Genomic DNA, 12,896 nt, shown 5'->3' on the forward strand with positions numbered 1-12,896 from the left:
TGTCCATGGATTAAGTTTGAATTTTTAGTTCTTCATCCAAAGTTCTGAGGAATCTAGATGTTAATGACCTTTACAGTCTCACCTCCATCTTCTCTTTTCCCGTTTCATTTTAGCCACTCCAGCTTGCTCCCAATTAGACTTGCCTTTGTCCTTACTCTCCTTACATTTATTATGTCACTTGCTCAACAAATATTCTATTCCAGGTACTGTTCTAGGTGCTAGGGGTAGACAGGTAAACAAGATAAATAAAAATCCCTGCCTTCACAGAGGCATATTTCTAGTTATAGCGGGGCAGACAATTTTTTAAAAAGTAAAAAGTGTAGTACATCAGATAGTGATAAATGGTGTGGAGAAAAAAATTAAGCAGGGGAGAGGAATGGGAATGCTGGGGGTACAAACTGCAATTTTAAATAATGTGGTCAGCGTGGATTAGAAGATGATATTTGAATCAAGACCTGAAGGAGGTGAAGGTTTGAAGCACATGAATGTCTGGGGGAAGAGCATTCTAAGCAGAGGGAACAGCAAACTCAAAGGCCCTGAGTCAGGAGAGTGCTGAGAATTTTCAAGGAACATCAAAGTGGCCAGTATGGCTGGAGTAGAGGGAATGAGAGGCCTAGTAGGTCAAGGTCAGATCAACTATGTAGGGTCTTAAAGGAAACTGTGAGGCTTTAGTGGCTTTTCCTCTGAGTGAAATAAGAAGACACTGGAGAATTCTGAGCAGAGGAAGAATGTGATCTGATTTACATATATATTTTTTATCGTGGTGAAATATATATAACATAAAATTTACCACTTTAACTATTTTTAAGTGTACAGTTCAGTGGCATTAAGTACATTCACATTGCTGTGCAGCCATAACTACCATCTGTCTCCAGAAATTCTTCACCTTCCCAAACTCAAACTCTGAATCCATTAAACAATAATTCCCCATATTCCCATCTCCCCCCAACCCCTGGTAACCACCATTCTATTATCTGTCTCTATGAATTTGACTATTTTAGGCATCTCATATAAGTAGAATATTACAATATTTGTCCTTTTGTGACTGGCTTATTTTACTTGGTATAATGTCTTCATGGTTCTTACATGTTGTAGCATGTGTCAGAATTTCCTTCCTTTTTAAGGCTAAATAATATTCCAACATATGTATATACCACATTTGTTTACCCATTCATCTGTCAACAAACACTTGGGTTGCTTCCACTTCTTGGCTATTGTGAACAATGCAGCTATGAACATGGGTATACAAATACCTGTTTGAGTTTCTGCTTTCAATTCTTTTGGGTATATACCTGGAAGTGGAATTTCTGGTCATATGGTAGTTCTGTGTTTAATTTTTTGAGGAATCACCATACTGTTTTCTACAGCAGCAGCACCATTTCACATTCCCACTGTCTTATGCTTTTTAAAAGATTACTTTCAGGATGAATTAGGACTAGACTAATGGGGGACTTCCCTGGTGGCACAGTGGTTAAGAATCCGCCTGCCAATGCAGGGGACACAGGTTCGATCCCTGGTCTGGGAAGATCCCACATGCCATGGAGCAACTAAACCCGTGCACCACAACTACTGAGCCCGCGTGCTGCAACTACTGAGCCCGCGTGCTGCAACTACTGAAGCCCGCGTGCCTAGGGGCCATGCTCCGCAACAAGAGAAGCCACCGCAATAAGAAGCCCGCACACCACAATGAACAGTAGCCCCCGCTCGCCACAACTAGAGAAAGCCCACGCACAGCAACAGAGATCTAACACAGCCAAAAATAGATAAATAAATAAATTAAAAAAAAAAAAGACTACACTAACGAAGGCAAGAGTGGGGACGCAGAGATACCAGTTACCCACGTGAGAGATGATGGTGGCTTGGACCTGCATAGTAGCAGTGGAGATGGTGAGAAGCAACAGGATTCTGGTTTTGTTTTAAAGGTAGCACCAATTAGATTTGCCAAGGAATTAGCTTTGGAGTATGAAAAAAGTGAGGAATCGAATTGTCTCCCAGGTTTTTGGTTTGAGCAACCGGAGGGATAGGGTTGCCATTTACAGCTTTGGGGAAGTTTTCACAAAGTTGAGGTGGATACATCAGGAATTTGGGGACATGTTAAGTTTAATATGTCTATTATACAACCAAATAGAGATAATGATCCTGGTGTTCAGAGAAGATGTGTGGGTTGGAGAGAAAATTTGAGAGTTGCCAGTGTATAGATGGCATTTAAAATCATGAGACCTGATGACATCATCTGGGGAATGATTACAGACATCGAAAAGGAGAGGGTCAAGGGCTGAGCCCTAGGACATTCTAGCAACAAGAAGTGGGTGTGAAAACAAAACAGCAGGGGCTTCCCTGGTGGCACAGGGGTTAAGAACCCTCCTGCCAATGCAGGGGACACAGGTTCGAGCCCTGGTCCAGGAAGATCCCACATGCCGCGGAGCAACTAAGCCCGGGCGCCACAACTACTGAGCCTGCGCTCTAGAGCCCGTGAGCCGCAACTACTGAAGCCCGTGTGCCTAGAGCCCATGCTCCGCAACAAGAGAAGCCACCGCAATGAGAAGCCCGTGCACCGCAATGAAGAGGAGCCCCTGCTCGCCGCAACTAGAGAAAGCCCGTGCGGAGCAACGAAGACCCAATGCAGCCAAAAATAAATAAAATAAAAAATAAATTTATTTAAAAAAAAAGAAAGAAAACATCAAAGAACACTGAGGAGGTGCCAGTGAGGTAGGAGGAAAGTCAGAAGAGCAAGATGTCCTGGAAGCCATGTGAAGAAAATGTGTGAAGGAGAAGGAAAGTGATCAATTGTGTTAAATAAGATACTGATTGTTCACGTAAGATAAGAACTGCAGGGAATTCCCTAGCGGTCCAGTGGTTAAGGCTCCAAGTTCTCACTGCCGAGGGCCTGAGTTCAATCCCTGCTTGGGGAACTAAGATCCCCACAAGCTGGGCACTGCAGCCAGAAAGAAAAAAAAAAAGAATTGCAAATTGGCCATTGCTCTTGGAACCCTACCAAAAGTGATTCAAAGGACCGTGGGGAGGCAAAAACCTCAGTGAAGTGAGGTCAAGAGAGAATGGAGACAGTGAGTATAGGGAATTCTTTCAGGAGTTTTGCTGTAAAGGGGCGTAGGGAAATAGTGACAGATTAAGAGAGGGTTAGTTTTTGTTTGCTTGCTATTAAGATACGAGAAATAACAGTATGCATGATGACAGAAATAATCCTGTGGGCTTCCCTGGTGACGCAGTGGTTAAGGATCCGCCTGCCAATACAGGGGACATGGGTTCGAGCCCTGGTCCGGGAAGATCCCACATGCCGCGGAGCAACTAAGCCTGTGAGCCACAACTACCGAGCCCGCGCTCTAGAGCCCACGAGCCACAACTACTGAAGCCCACGCACCTAGAGCCCACGCTCCGCAACAAGAGAAGCCACCGCAGTGAGAAAGCTGAGCACCGCAATGAAGAGTAGCCCCCGCTCACCGCAACTCGAGAAAGCCCGCGTGCAGCAACGAAGACCCAACGCACCCAAAAATAAATAAATTTATTAAAAAAAAAAAAAAAAAAGAATCCTCGAAAGAGGGAAAACAAAATGGCCGGGGGGGAGAATTACTAAAGCTACATCCATAGACAAGGGATGATAGATAACTAATAAGAACCTACTGTAGAGCACAAGAAACGCTTCTCAATACCCTGTAATGACCTATATGGAAAAAGAATCTAAAAAAGACTGGATATGTATGTATGTATAACTGAGTCACTTTGCTGTACAGCAGAAACTAACATAACATTGTAAATCAACTGTGCTCCAATAAAAATTTTAAAAAGAGAGAGAGACAGTGGGATCTAGGCCAAAGTATGAGGGCGCAGATGCAGGCAGGTAGCAGATGAGGCAGTAAGAGCAGGGGAGGCCTCCTCTGGAAAATCTCTGCCTCTCTCTCTGCCTCTCTCTCTCTCTCTCTCTCTCTCTCACACACACACACACACACACACACACACACACACACACACACACACACACACACACACACACACACACACTCAATCTCCCTCCTCCAGACTGTCTCAGGATTCCTCCAGACCACATCCAGCTCACGGTGTTTTGAGTTGGGTCGCCAAGAGCTGAGGTAACGAAATGTGTCTCCCCCATTTCCTGAGAGTCCCCCCAGAGGCTGCATCGAAGTCACCTCTGAATTTTCCTCCACACACCTCCAAAACCCCGGCCCAGAGCTCCGCAGACTGCGCTTGATGAATTAGCCCGAAGAGACCCCAGGCAGCTGCTACGTGGCGGGTTTCATAAAGGGAGGCGGTCCTAGCCCTGCGCTCAGGGACGCAGACATTCGAGCTAAAGGCTGGCTCGCTCCCTTCCTCCCTTCTACTCCCAGATATCCGAGCCCCCAGTCGCAGGGCTGATATTGACCCAAAACGGCCACCATATCGGACGTCAGGGGACACCGAGAGAGGTTCGAAGTTGGTGGGGGTGGGGCTAACACTTGGGGTGGGGCCTGAGGACAGTACTGGGTGAGGATTGGACCGAGCGTTCAGGAGCCGAGTATTAAGTCCGAACTCTGGACCGAGACTGGACCTAGCTTCAGGAGGCGGAGCCTAATGAGGGAGCGGGGTGGAGATTGGGCTGAGGCGGTGTCGGCGCGAGGATTGGGCCGCGCGCTCGGGGGCGGTGCTTGAGGGGGCGGTGCCGTGTCGGAAGTCAAAGGTCAGTAAATAGTGGTGATGTCATGCGGGCAAGATGGCGGAAGGGTGAGCCAGTCATCCAGTTCTCTGGCGTTGGGCCCTGAATTCTCCCAGGGTTGGGGTGCTGGGCCAGGGTCCCCGCGGGGAACAGGAGGCTAGCGCGGGCCTGGACGGAGCTGAAAGGGCGGGGTGGAGTCTCAGCATGAGGGGGTAGGGAAGTGGCCTGCGAAGTCTCGGCCCGCGGGCCACATCTGAGGAGGGAACTGAGACCCGATCCTTGCGCGGGCGAGAGTCGCGCTGGGGGGCCGCCAGATGTGTCTGTCTTCCACAGGGAGGACGTGGGATGGTGGCGGAGCTGGCTGCAGCAGAGCTACCAGGCAGTCAAGGAGAAGGTAAGCCGGGCCGGCGCCCTTCCTCCGGCAGGGCCCCGCGTCGCCTCACTGCAGCCTGATCCGAGCCGTCCCGCCGGACCCGTGTGGGCGCCGGGCCTCAGGGATGATGCCGACTTGGGCCCTACGGGAAGACAGACCTCAACTCAAACCAGTGTGACTCTAGCTACAGTGAAATAAATACGGTCTTAAAGGCTGCAGCGACCCTGTGGTAGGAATCCGTGGGAAGGAGCGGTTTATTTCCGCTTGGGAAATTCACAAATTCGTAGAAGAGAGAACATTTGATCTCGGCCGTGAAGAAAAAGGATTCTAGCGATAGAAACTTTCTCCTCTAGTCATTCAAATGTTAGATAGAGTATATGCCACAGCCAGCACTGTCTGACTCTGTGGTCCAGAGGATACCGACGTTAGCCAAGCAGATGCAATCCTGGACCTCCCAAAACTCACAGTCTAGTGGGGAAGCAGCAATCCCTGTGGGACGAGTGAGGCTTGGCTCTGCCGGTGGGCAATGCCATTGTGTGTTGCTGTTTCAGTCCATGCTAGTTTGTCAAAACCAACCCAACTGAATTCTGGAAAAAGTTAATTACTGTTTAGCTCAAGCAGCTGGAGTGAGTCCTGCTTCAGGGCAGACTCCAAGAGGCTTCTGGCTTCAGTTAAATCAATCCTCTACTCTGGGAACATTTGTCGTGTAGCATCACTACAGCCCAGCAAAATCTGAGAATGACCTGAGCTGTTTATGTTGTTGATGAAGACTCAAAATTTCAAACTGAAGTTTAATAGAAGAGACCCCAAAGGAGCTTGCTTTTTGTTGAGCAGTCTACTGGAAGGAGAGTCTGATGTTCATTTAGCAAATGTTGTGTGAGGGCCTCCTGTGTGTTACCCTTAACGTTGGTCTTACGATAACTCACGAAAAATAGGTAGTTGATTAGCCTTCCATCTTTGTTCTCTCATTTGAAGCAAGGGGAATGGGTGTTGTTTCTGCCTTTGACAGTTCCCCGTTTGGAAAGAGAAAACTTAAATTTCCTACTCTTATATGAACCTAGGCAAGATATTTAACCTCTCAAAGCCTCAGTTCCTCATCTGTAAAGTGGGAATACTAATAATACCTACCTGCTAGGATTGTTGTGAGGATTAAATGATAATATATGTAAAGCACTAAGAACAATATCTAGCATACAGTAAGTACTAAATAAGTACTTATTTTTATTATTAAGTACTGAGAGCCACGGGGAAATCTCAACTACCTGCAGTCCATTTTTCCTTCCATTTTGTTCTTGGTCTTTCAGTGCTTTCCTGGCCTTGCTTCCTTCCCTCCCTATGTTGGCTCTGTCTGGACCACTCAATTCCCAGCACCCCCAATTCTCTTGCACCCCATAGCATATATTGCCCCAGAAAATACAGCGCTTGGTGCTGTGATCTGCCTCCCTCTGCCCCTTCATTCCTGTGGGTGTGTGTGTGTGTTTGCTTTTGCCCACGGACACTAGTAGGGAAAGTCACGATGCTCTTTGGCCCACCGCAGATTCCCCAAACTCTCTGGGCTGGGGCCCCTCACCCTCCACCCCTGCCCCAGCAACTTTTTTCCGTCTCATATTTGCTTCTCCCCTTGCCTTCAGAAACTTTCCCCAAACCTAACTGTTCCTCAAGTCCCCTGTCCAACCACTTCCTCTTTTACTTCCAGGAGACAAGCTTACCTCCTACTTTTTAAAATTTGAAGTCAACAACATGATCTCTCTTAACTCCCTCCCCACCCCTGAAGCCACTACACATAGACTTATCTATATAAACACTTAGCTTCACTTACCACTTGCCAAATCCAGTGGTGTTTTTCAGGTCTTATCTTTCTGGACCTTTCTGCTGCATTAGACACTAGTGATCACTCTCTCTTTCCTGAAACTCTACTCCCTTGGCTTTTGTGGCATGATTCTCTCTCAGTTCTCCACATACTTCTCCAGGCTTTCCTTTCCTGTTTCACGAATTCCTCTTCCTCTGCCTGCCCCTTAAAGGTGGTGTTTGAGGAACCTTATCCTCACACATTGCTCTGTTCACTCAACAAACTCTTTCATTTTAGGGAGACTCCTAATCCTTTTCTGTGAGATTTAGTATTTGAGAAGAGCTCCGGCTGGCCGGGTGTCCCAGATATCCCACAGTTACTGCAGATACTACATACCAAAATCATTGTCACCATCCTCTATAAACCCGCTCCTCCTTCAGCATTTTCTTTCTCAGCTGGCAGCGCTGCAACCACCCAGTCACCTAGTTTAGTTGCCAGTAGCTCTTCCCGACTCTTTCTTGTCCTGAGTCAAAACATCTATTTAATCACCAAATCCACCTTTTTTGCCTAGTATTTCTTGAACCAGTACCATCTTCTCATCCTGACGAGCACTGTCCTTGTTCATTTTCTTCTATTTCCTTTCCTGGGCTATTGCAACAGCTTCCTGACTGGTCTTCCTCCATTTCTGATCTTGTAACTCTTGAACCTATAGTCCATGCCAGTCTCTGGAGTGACCTGTCAAAAACGCCAGTCTCATCATGTCCCACCTGCTTCAGACTTTGGTGGTTCCCCGTCACCAACAGGGCTGACCAGACCCTCCAAGGTTGCCCTCTCAAGCTTTATCCCTCACCACTTCTGCGTTACCCTTTATTTTCATTAGGACTGAAGTGCTTGTAGGCTTCAGTAAACCCCAGGCCCCACCACGCCCAGGCTTCGTTAGTGACTCCTGCTCATTCTTTAAGGCTCAGTCCAGGCCTGTCAACAAGTCTTTCCAACCTCCCCACAATACACCGGTCACTGCTCTGCCCTTGCACATCAGCACTGTTACTTGAGCATTTTCCCCAGTAGCCTGTGACCTGGAGGTCTGGCACCATGTCTGTTCATATTGGTCCCCTCAGAGCTCACAGTCTAGTGAGGGAGACAACCATTCATCACATAATCATGTAAATGGTTATATAATTAAAATTGCTCTAGTACATACCAGTCTAACAAGCACACATTTTTTGAGTGCCTACTTTATGCCAGGCTCTATGTCAGACACTGGGAGAGCATCAGTGAACAAAAAACAAATGCTCTATGTTCACAGAGCTCACAGTTTATCCAGGATAGACATGAACAGGTAATCATAAATCTAAAGGACAGTAAATGTTAAAGAAGAGAACGTGCAGGTGCCCATGAGCAGGGGAGCCAACCTACATCTGAAGGAAGTGACATGTAAACATAGCCAGGTGAGAGGGTTCATTCATTGTGTTTGTTCGCTTGTTTTGAAGAGTTAGAACTATGTGTCAAGGAGAGGGAATGATGTGTTCAGATACCCTGAGTTAGGGAAGATGGTAGAACATTTGGGAAACTTGAGGAAGGCCAGCTGGAGCTCAGTGAGGGGCATCGTGGGAGGGGATGAGAGTCTGCCAGAGGTTAGATTATATGGGCCTTGTAAGTGAAGGTAAAGATTTTTTACTTGCCGTAGGATACCGTGTAATCACTGAAGAATGTAAAGCAGGGGCATCGTGGTCTGCTCTGACTTACAAAGCTCCCATTGGTGTCACGAGGGGAAGGTAATAGAGGTATCTGATGCAACCTGGGAAAGGAGTCTGGATGAAAGAGCAGGTTGGCCTGGACTAAGGTGGTGGCGGTGTGGATGGAGAGAGAATTAATAAATGACTCTTCCACTACAATTAAGGAGTCCCGAATCTGAAATGGAGGCATTCCCACTCGCAGAGAACCCTCTGGCTGATAGATGAGACTGTCCCATTCAGAGCCTTCCCAGGATGATGAAAACTAGGCAGGCTCTTCTGCAAAGAAAAAATCACCAGAACATTCAAAAGCATGCTTTTAAAATGCAGGTGATTATCCCTGTGTAAAATGAAAGGGCTTGAAGGGGTGAGCACAGTGATAGTCCAGGAACGTGGACTATCAGACCGGTCCGACAAGCAAGTATCAATTCTGCCCAAAGGAGCTCTATGGATGAACAGAACCTTGGGGAATGGTGGAACTAGGGCGGCCTAGGAGAGAATCCAATCCAGTATTTCTTTTCACACCCCCTTTGTTGAATGTAAAAATTCACACACCTTTTTCACTGGTGTTGTCAAAAATTGCTCATAAAAGCTTTCTAAAATATTGCTGTTACCAGTACAACATATTTATAAAACCTTTCACACAAATAATTTCATCTACTGTCTCATGTTTCAACTGAATTTCCCTGTGACAAAAAAAGTAAAAATAGAAAACACTTTCCTTTGATTAAAAAAAACACACACATACCTTCTCTTCGTGTTTGAAATTGGAAACAAAGGTCATGACTTACAGCATAGCTAAGTGATGCATCAAAGTCTGTTTTGTTTTCAGACTGCATGTGCCCCCTTCCCCATTCTGCTCATGAGAACTACTGATCTCTTCCACCTCCCTCATTTCCCAGGAGAAAACCGAGGGCTAGATGAGAGTTCCTCCTGGCCACATAGCTTGTAAGTGTCTGGGCTGAGCTCAGCCCCCGTTCTCAGAGCAGCAGGAAGTTCCTCTGTGCTCTCTGCTTTTGGGTAATCCCAGGTCATGGAATTGGGACAAGTAAGCATTGTTTCTGAGCCCAGGCTTCCCATGTCACTGAGTTTCCCATGTTTCTGTCTGATACTAAAGCACAGGGAATAGGAACAAAGAGTGGTGGCACCAGTTGGCTCTGTCATCCCTCTCTGTCTTCCCTTAGTCCTCCGAAGCCTTGGAGTTCATGAAGCGGGACCTGACAGAGTTCACCCAGGTGGTGCAGCACGACACAGCCTGCACCATTGCAGCCACTGCCAGCGTGGTCAAGGAGAAGCTGGCTGTGAGTACCACCTACACCCTCCAAGTGACTTTTCCCCATAGCCTGACCTGCCTGAGACCCTGGTGGGAGCTCCCAACCTTTCTACCATTAAGTGATTATTTTTTCCCATAGGCTCCCATTTTGAAAATTATGTCGGTCAAGCAAACAAGCTACATATATTAAGTAATAATAAGCTTTCCCACTTCTGTATTGTTTTAGCAGATCAGCAAAGTCATTCATTGTAGACAATTTAGAAAATACAGATAAATAAAAGAAAAAGAAAGACCTAGAGATACCCATAAGTCCCTCTCCCAGAGATTAACTACTGTTAATATTTGAGGAGTATATCCCTTATGTATACTTTCTTTTTCAAAACTGGGATCAAATGAACACCATGTTTCATAACCTAGTTTTTGACTTAATCATTGCAAACCTCGTTCTACAGCATCATAAATGGCATGGTATTCTGTTATGTGGATTTGACCAGTTCCTAGTTTCCTGTTTGTTTTTTCCAGTATTGTAAACAGAGTTGCAGTGAACATGCTGATTGCTTAATCTTTCCCCTTAATGTTTTTTTCCTAATAAGGTATTGGAAAGGATATAGGGTGAATATAGTTGTTTTAGACCTTTTAATATCTACTGTAAAACTGCCCTCGAGAAAGGTTTTGCAAACTTATATTCTTACTGGCCCTGGTTTTATCAATCAGAGATGTATAGTGGAATTCTCTTGTGAGATAGGAGTTAGATTCTAAAGTCAGCATGGAACTTGAAAATTGTATATGGTCAAAGATATCTCTGCAAACCTCAAATTTCCAATGAAGTATAGTATACTGGTTTTGTATTACAGTTTCTCCTTTATATTGGAACAGATTTCAGTTTATTTGATCATCAGCTAAATCAGTTGCCTTGTAATTAGAGGCCATGTTATGAAAAACATGTTATGGAGTTTTTATAGCCAAGCTTCTTTTGTTGAATCTTGTAAAATACTGTCTGCCTGCTAACCACAGCTACTGATGAGCATGAATGACAAGTAGTAATCGAGCTGAACTGCTGCAAGTCCAGCCAGTAGCAGAGATGCCACTTGTTTCTTTCATGTATTTACTCCTTTTCTCATTCAACAAATATGATTATATACCTGTGCCAACATGTGCCAGGCACTATTGATAGTCTCTAGGTTTAAAATACCTGGGCAGCCTAATCAGGAGTAAATGTGACACTTTTCTACAAGGTTTGCAGAGCCTGGTCCTGTCTCTCAGCCTCCCATCCCTTCTTACTTATGTATGTATGTATGTATGTATGTATGTATGTATGTATGTATGTATTTATTTATGGCTGCATTGGGTCTTCGTTGCTGCATGTGGGCTTCTCTAGTTGCAGCGAGTGGGGGCTACTCTTCATTGCAGTGCACGGGCTTCTCATTGCAGTGGCTTCTCTTGTTGCAGAGCACGGGCTCTAGGCATGCGGGCTTCAGTAGTTGTGGCACGCGGGCTCAGTAGCTGTGGTTCATGGGCTTAGTTGCTCTGCAGCATGTGGGATCTTCCCGGACCAGGGCTCGAACCACTGTCCCCTGCATTGGCAGGCAGATTCTTAACCACTGCGCCACCAGGGAAGTCCCATCCCATCCCTTCTTGCTCAAGGGCATTCTGACCAGTGTGGCTCAAGATTGGTGCCCAACTTGCCTCTTCTAGGAGGTCCATACATTGGCCCTCAGTTGGTCCCAGGTTTGCCTCTAGACAAGGCTGTCTGTTCTCATCCTACCCATATGTCCTCAACCTTTCATACAAAATACTTCCTGAGCAATGATGATGATGAGATTGTAATATTACAGTACTGCTAGTTATTAAATGTTTGCCATGTGCTGGGCATTGTACACACCTTATCTCTTTTAATCTCCACAGTAACCCCCTGAAGGAAGTATATTTATTTGCATTTTACAGATAAGGAAACAGACTCTGAGAGGGTTTAGGTCTCATAACCAAAAAGTAGTAGAGCTGGGATTCAGATCCAAGACTGACCCCAAAGCTAGTACCGTTTCCATCACTCTACCCATAAGTCCTCTTCCCCACTGAATGTCTATGGCATGGATCCTCCCCTGTCAATTTGTGATCAGCCTAGTCGACCTTGAAATTTTGTTGAAACAGCCAGTCAAGGAGCTCTGCTCTGACCTACACAGGCCTACTGTGGCCCTGTTCCGCACCCCCATCTGGGGGCTGGGGACTCTGGCTGCCCCTCTCTCCTTCTCCAGCCCCAGAGATGGGGTGAAAGGTCGTGAGCATTTCCCTGGTCCCCACACACAGTACACTTTGACCCCTGATGCTTCATACCTCCAATACCCTGTACCCCAGTTTGCAGCCTGCTCCTGGGCTACTTGCTTCCTCTGTTGGCTTCTCTCTGCAGACTGAAGGCTCCTCGGGAGCAACGGAAAAAATGAAGAAAGGGCTCTCTGACTTCCTAGGGGTGATCTCCGACACCTTTGCACCCTCACCAGACAAAACCATCGACTGCGATGTCATCACCTTGATGGGCACACCCTCTGGCACGGCTGAGCCCTATGATGGCACCAAGGTATTCACTAGCGGCACTGGGCTCTAGCTTCCAACCTGAGCTCACAAAGCAGTACATGTTCATAAAAAATAAATACATGTATATAATTAAATTGGAGAATAAGCAAGAAGATAATTGTTTCTAAACCCATAATCCCATCACTCAAAGAGAACCACTGATTCTTCATTGGTGTATAACCTTCCATTTCTTTTTGCTTGCAAAACACTGGTAAAGATAGTTTGGGGTTTTTCTTTTTAATAGAAAAGGCACTTTATACATGCAATTTTGTAACCCACTTAAAAAAAATTTGCAATGAACTATTAGCATCTTTCCTAATCACCATCATTTTCAACGTCTTTAAATTCTTGCAAGTGTATATAGCATAATTTATTCAGTCATTTCCTTAGTGCTGCACATTTGGATTCCTTTCAACTTTCATCCATAATAAGGAATGCTCTGAACAGCATCTTTACGGGCATGATCTCCACATATGTGTTATTTAAGACTAATT

The 12,896-nt window shown here is 45.9% G+C and overlaps 1 protein-coding gene across 2 annotated transcripts; it reads left to right on the top strand.

Annotated features, from left to right (window-relative positions):
• Window positions 1-4,694: 4,694 nt before the first annotated feature.
• LOC114485435 (BSD domain-containing protein 1-like) lies at window positions 4,695-12,448 on the top strand. 2 transcript variants are annotated; one of them, XM_028486850.1, is made up of 5 exons: window positions 4,695-4,734; window positions 5,000-5,060; window positions 9,746-9,862; window positions 11,070-11,119; window positions 12,239-12,327. In XM_028486850.1, the coding sequence occupies exons 1-5, from the start codon at window positions 4,724-4,726 to the stop codon at window positions 12,270-12,272; spliced, it is 273 nt and encodes a 90-aa protein (XP_028342651.1). In that variant the 5' UTR covers window positions 4,695-4,723; the 3' UTR covers window positions 12,273-12,327. The 2 variants fall into 2 exon arrangements, with proteins under 2 accessions (XP_028342651.1, XP_028342645.1); XM_028486844.1 differs by lacking the exon at window positions 11,070-11,119 and having other exon boundaries at window positions 12,239-12,448.
• Window positions 12,449-12,896: the final 448 nt, after the last annotated feature.

The sequence above is a fragment of the Physeter macrocephalus genome, chromosome 3 (assembly GCF_002837175.3).
Source record: "Physeter macrocephalus isolate SW-GA chromosome 3, ASM283717v5, whole genome shotgun sequence".
NCBI lineage: Eukaryota > Metazoa > Chordata > Mammalia > Artiodactyla > Physeteridae > Physeter > Physeter macrocephalus.

Coding starts and splice junctions, on each gene's coding strand:
- LOC114485435 (XM_028486844.1), top strand. Junction 5,061..9,745: donor ACCAGGCAGTCAAGGAGAAG/GTAAGCCGGGCC, acceptor GTCTTCCCTTAG/TCCTCCGAAGCCTTGGAGTT. Junction 9,863..12,238: donor TGGTCAAGGAGAAGCTGGCT/GTGAGTACCACC, acceptor TTCTCTCTGCAG/ACTGAAGGCTCCTCGGGAGC.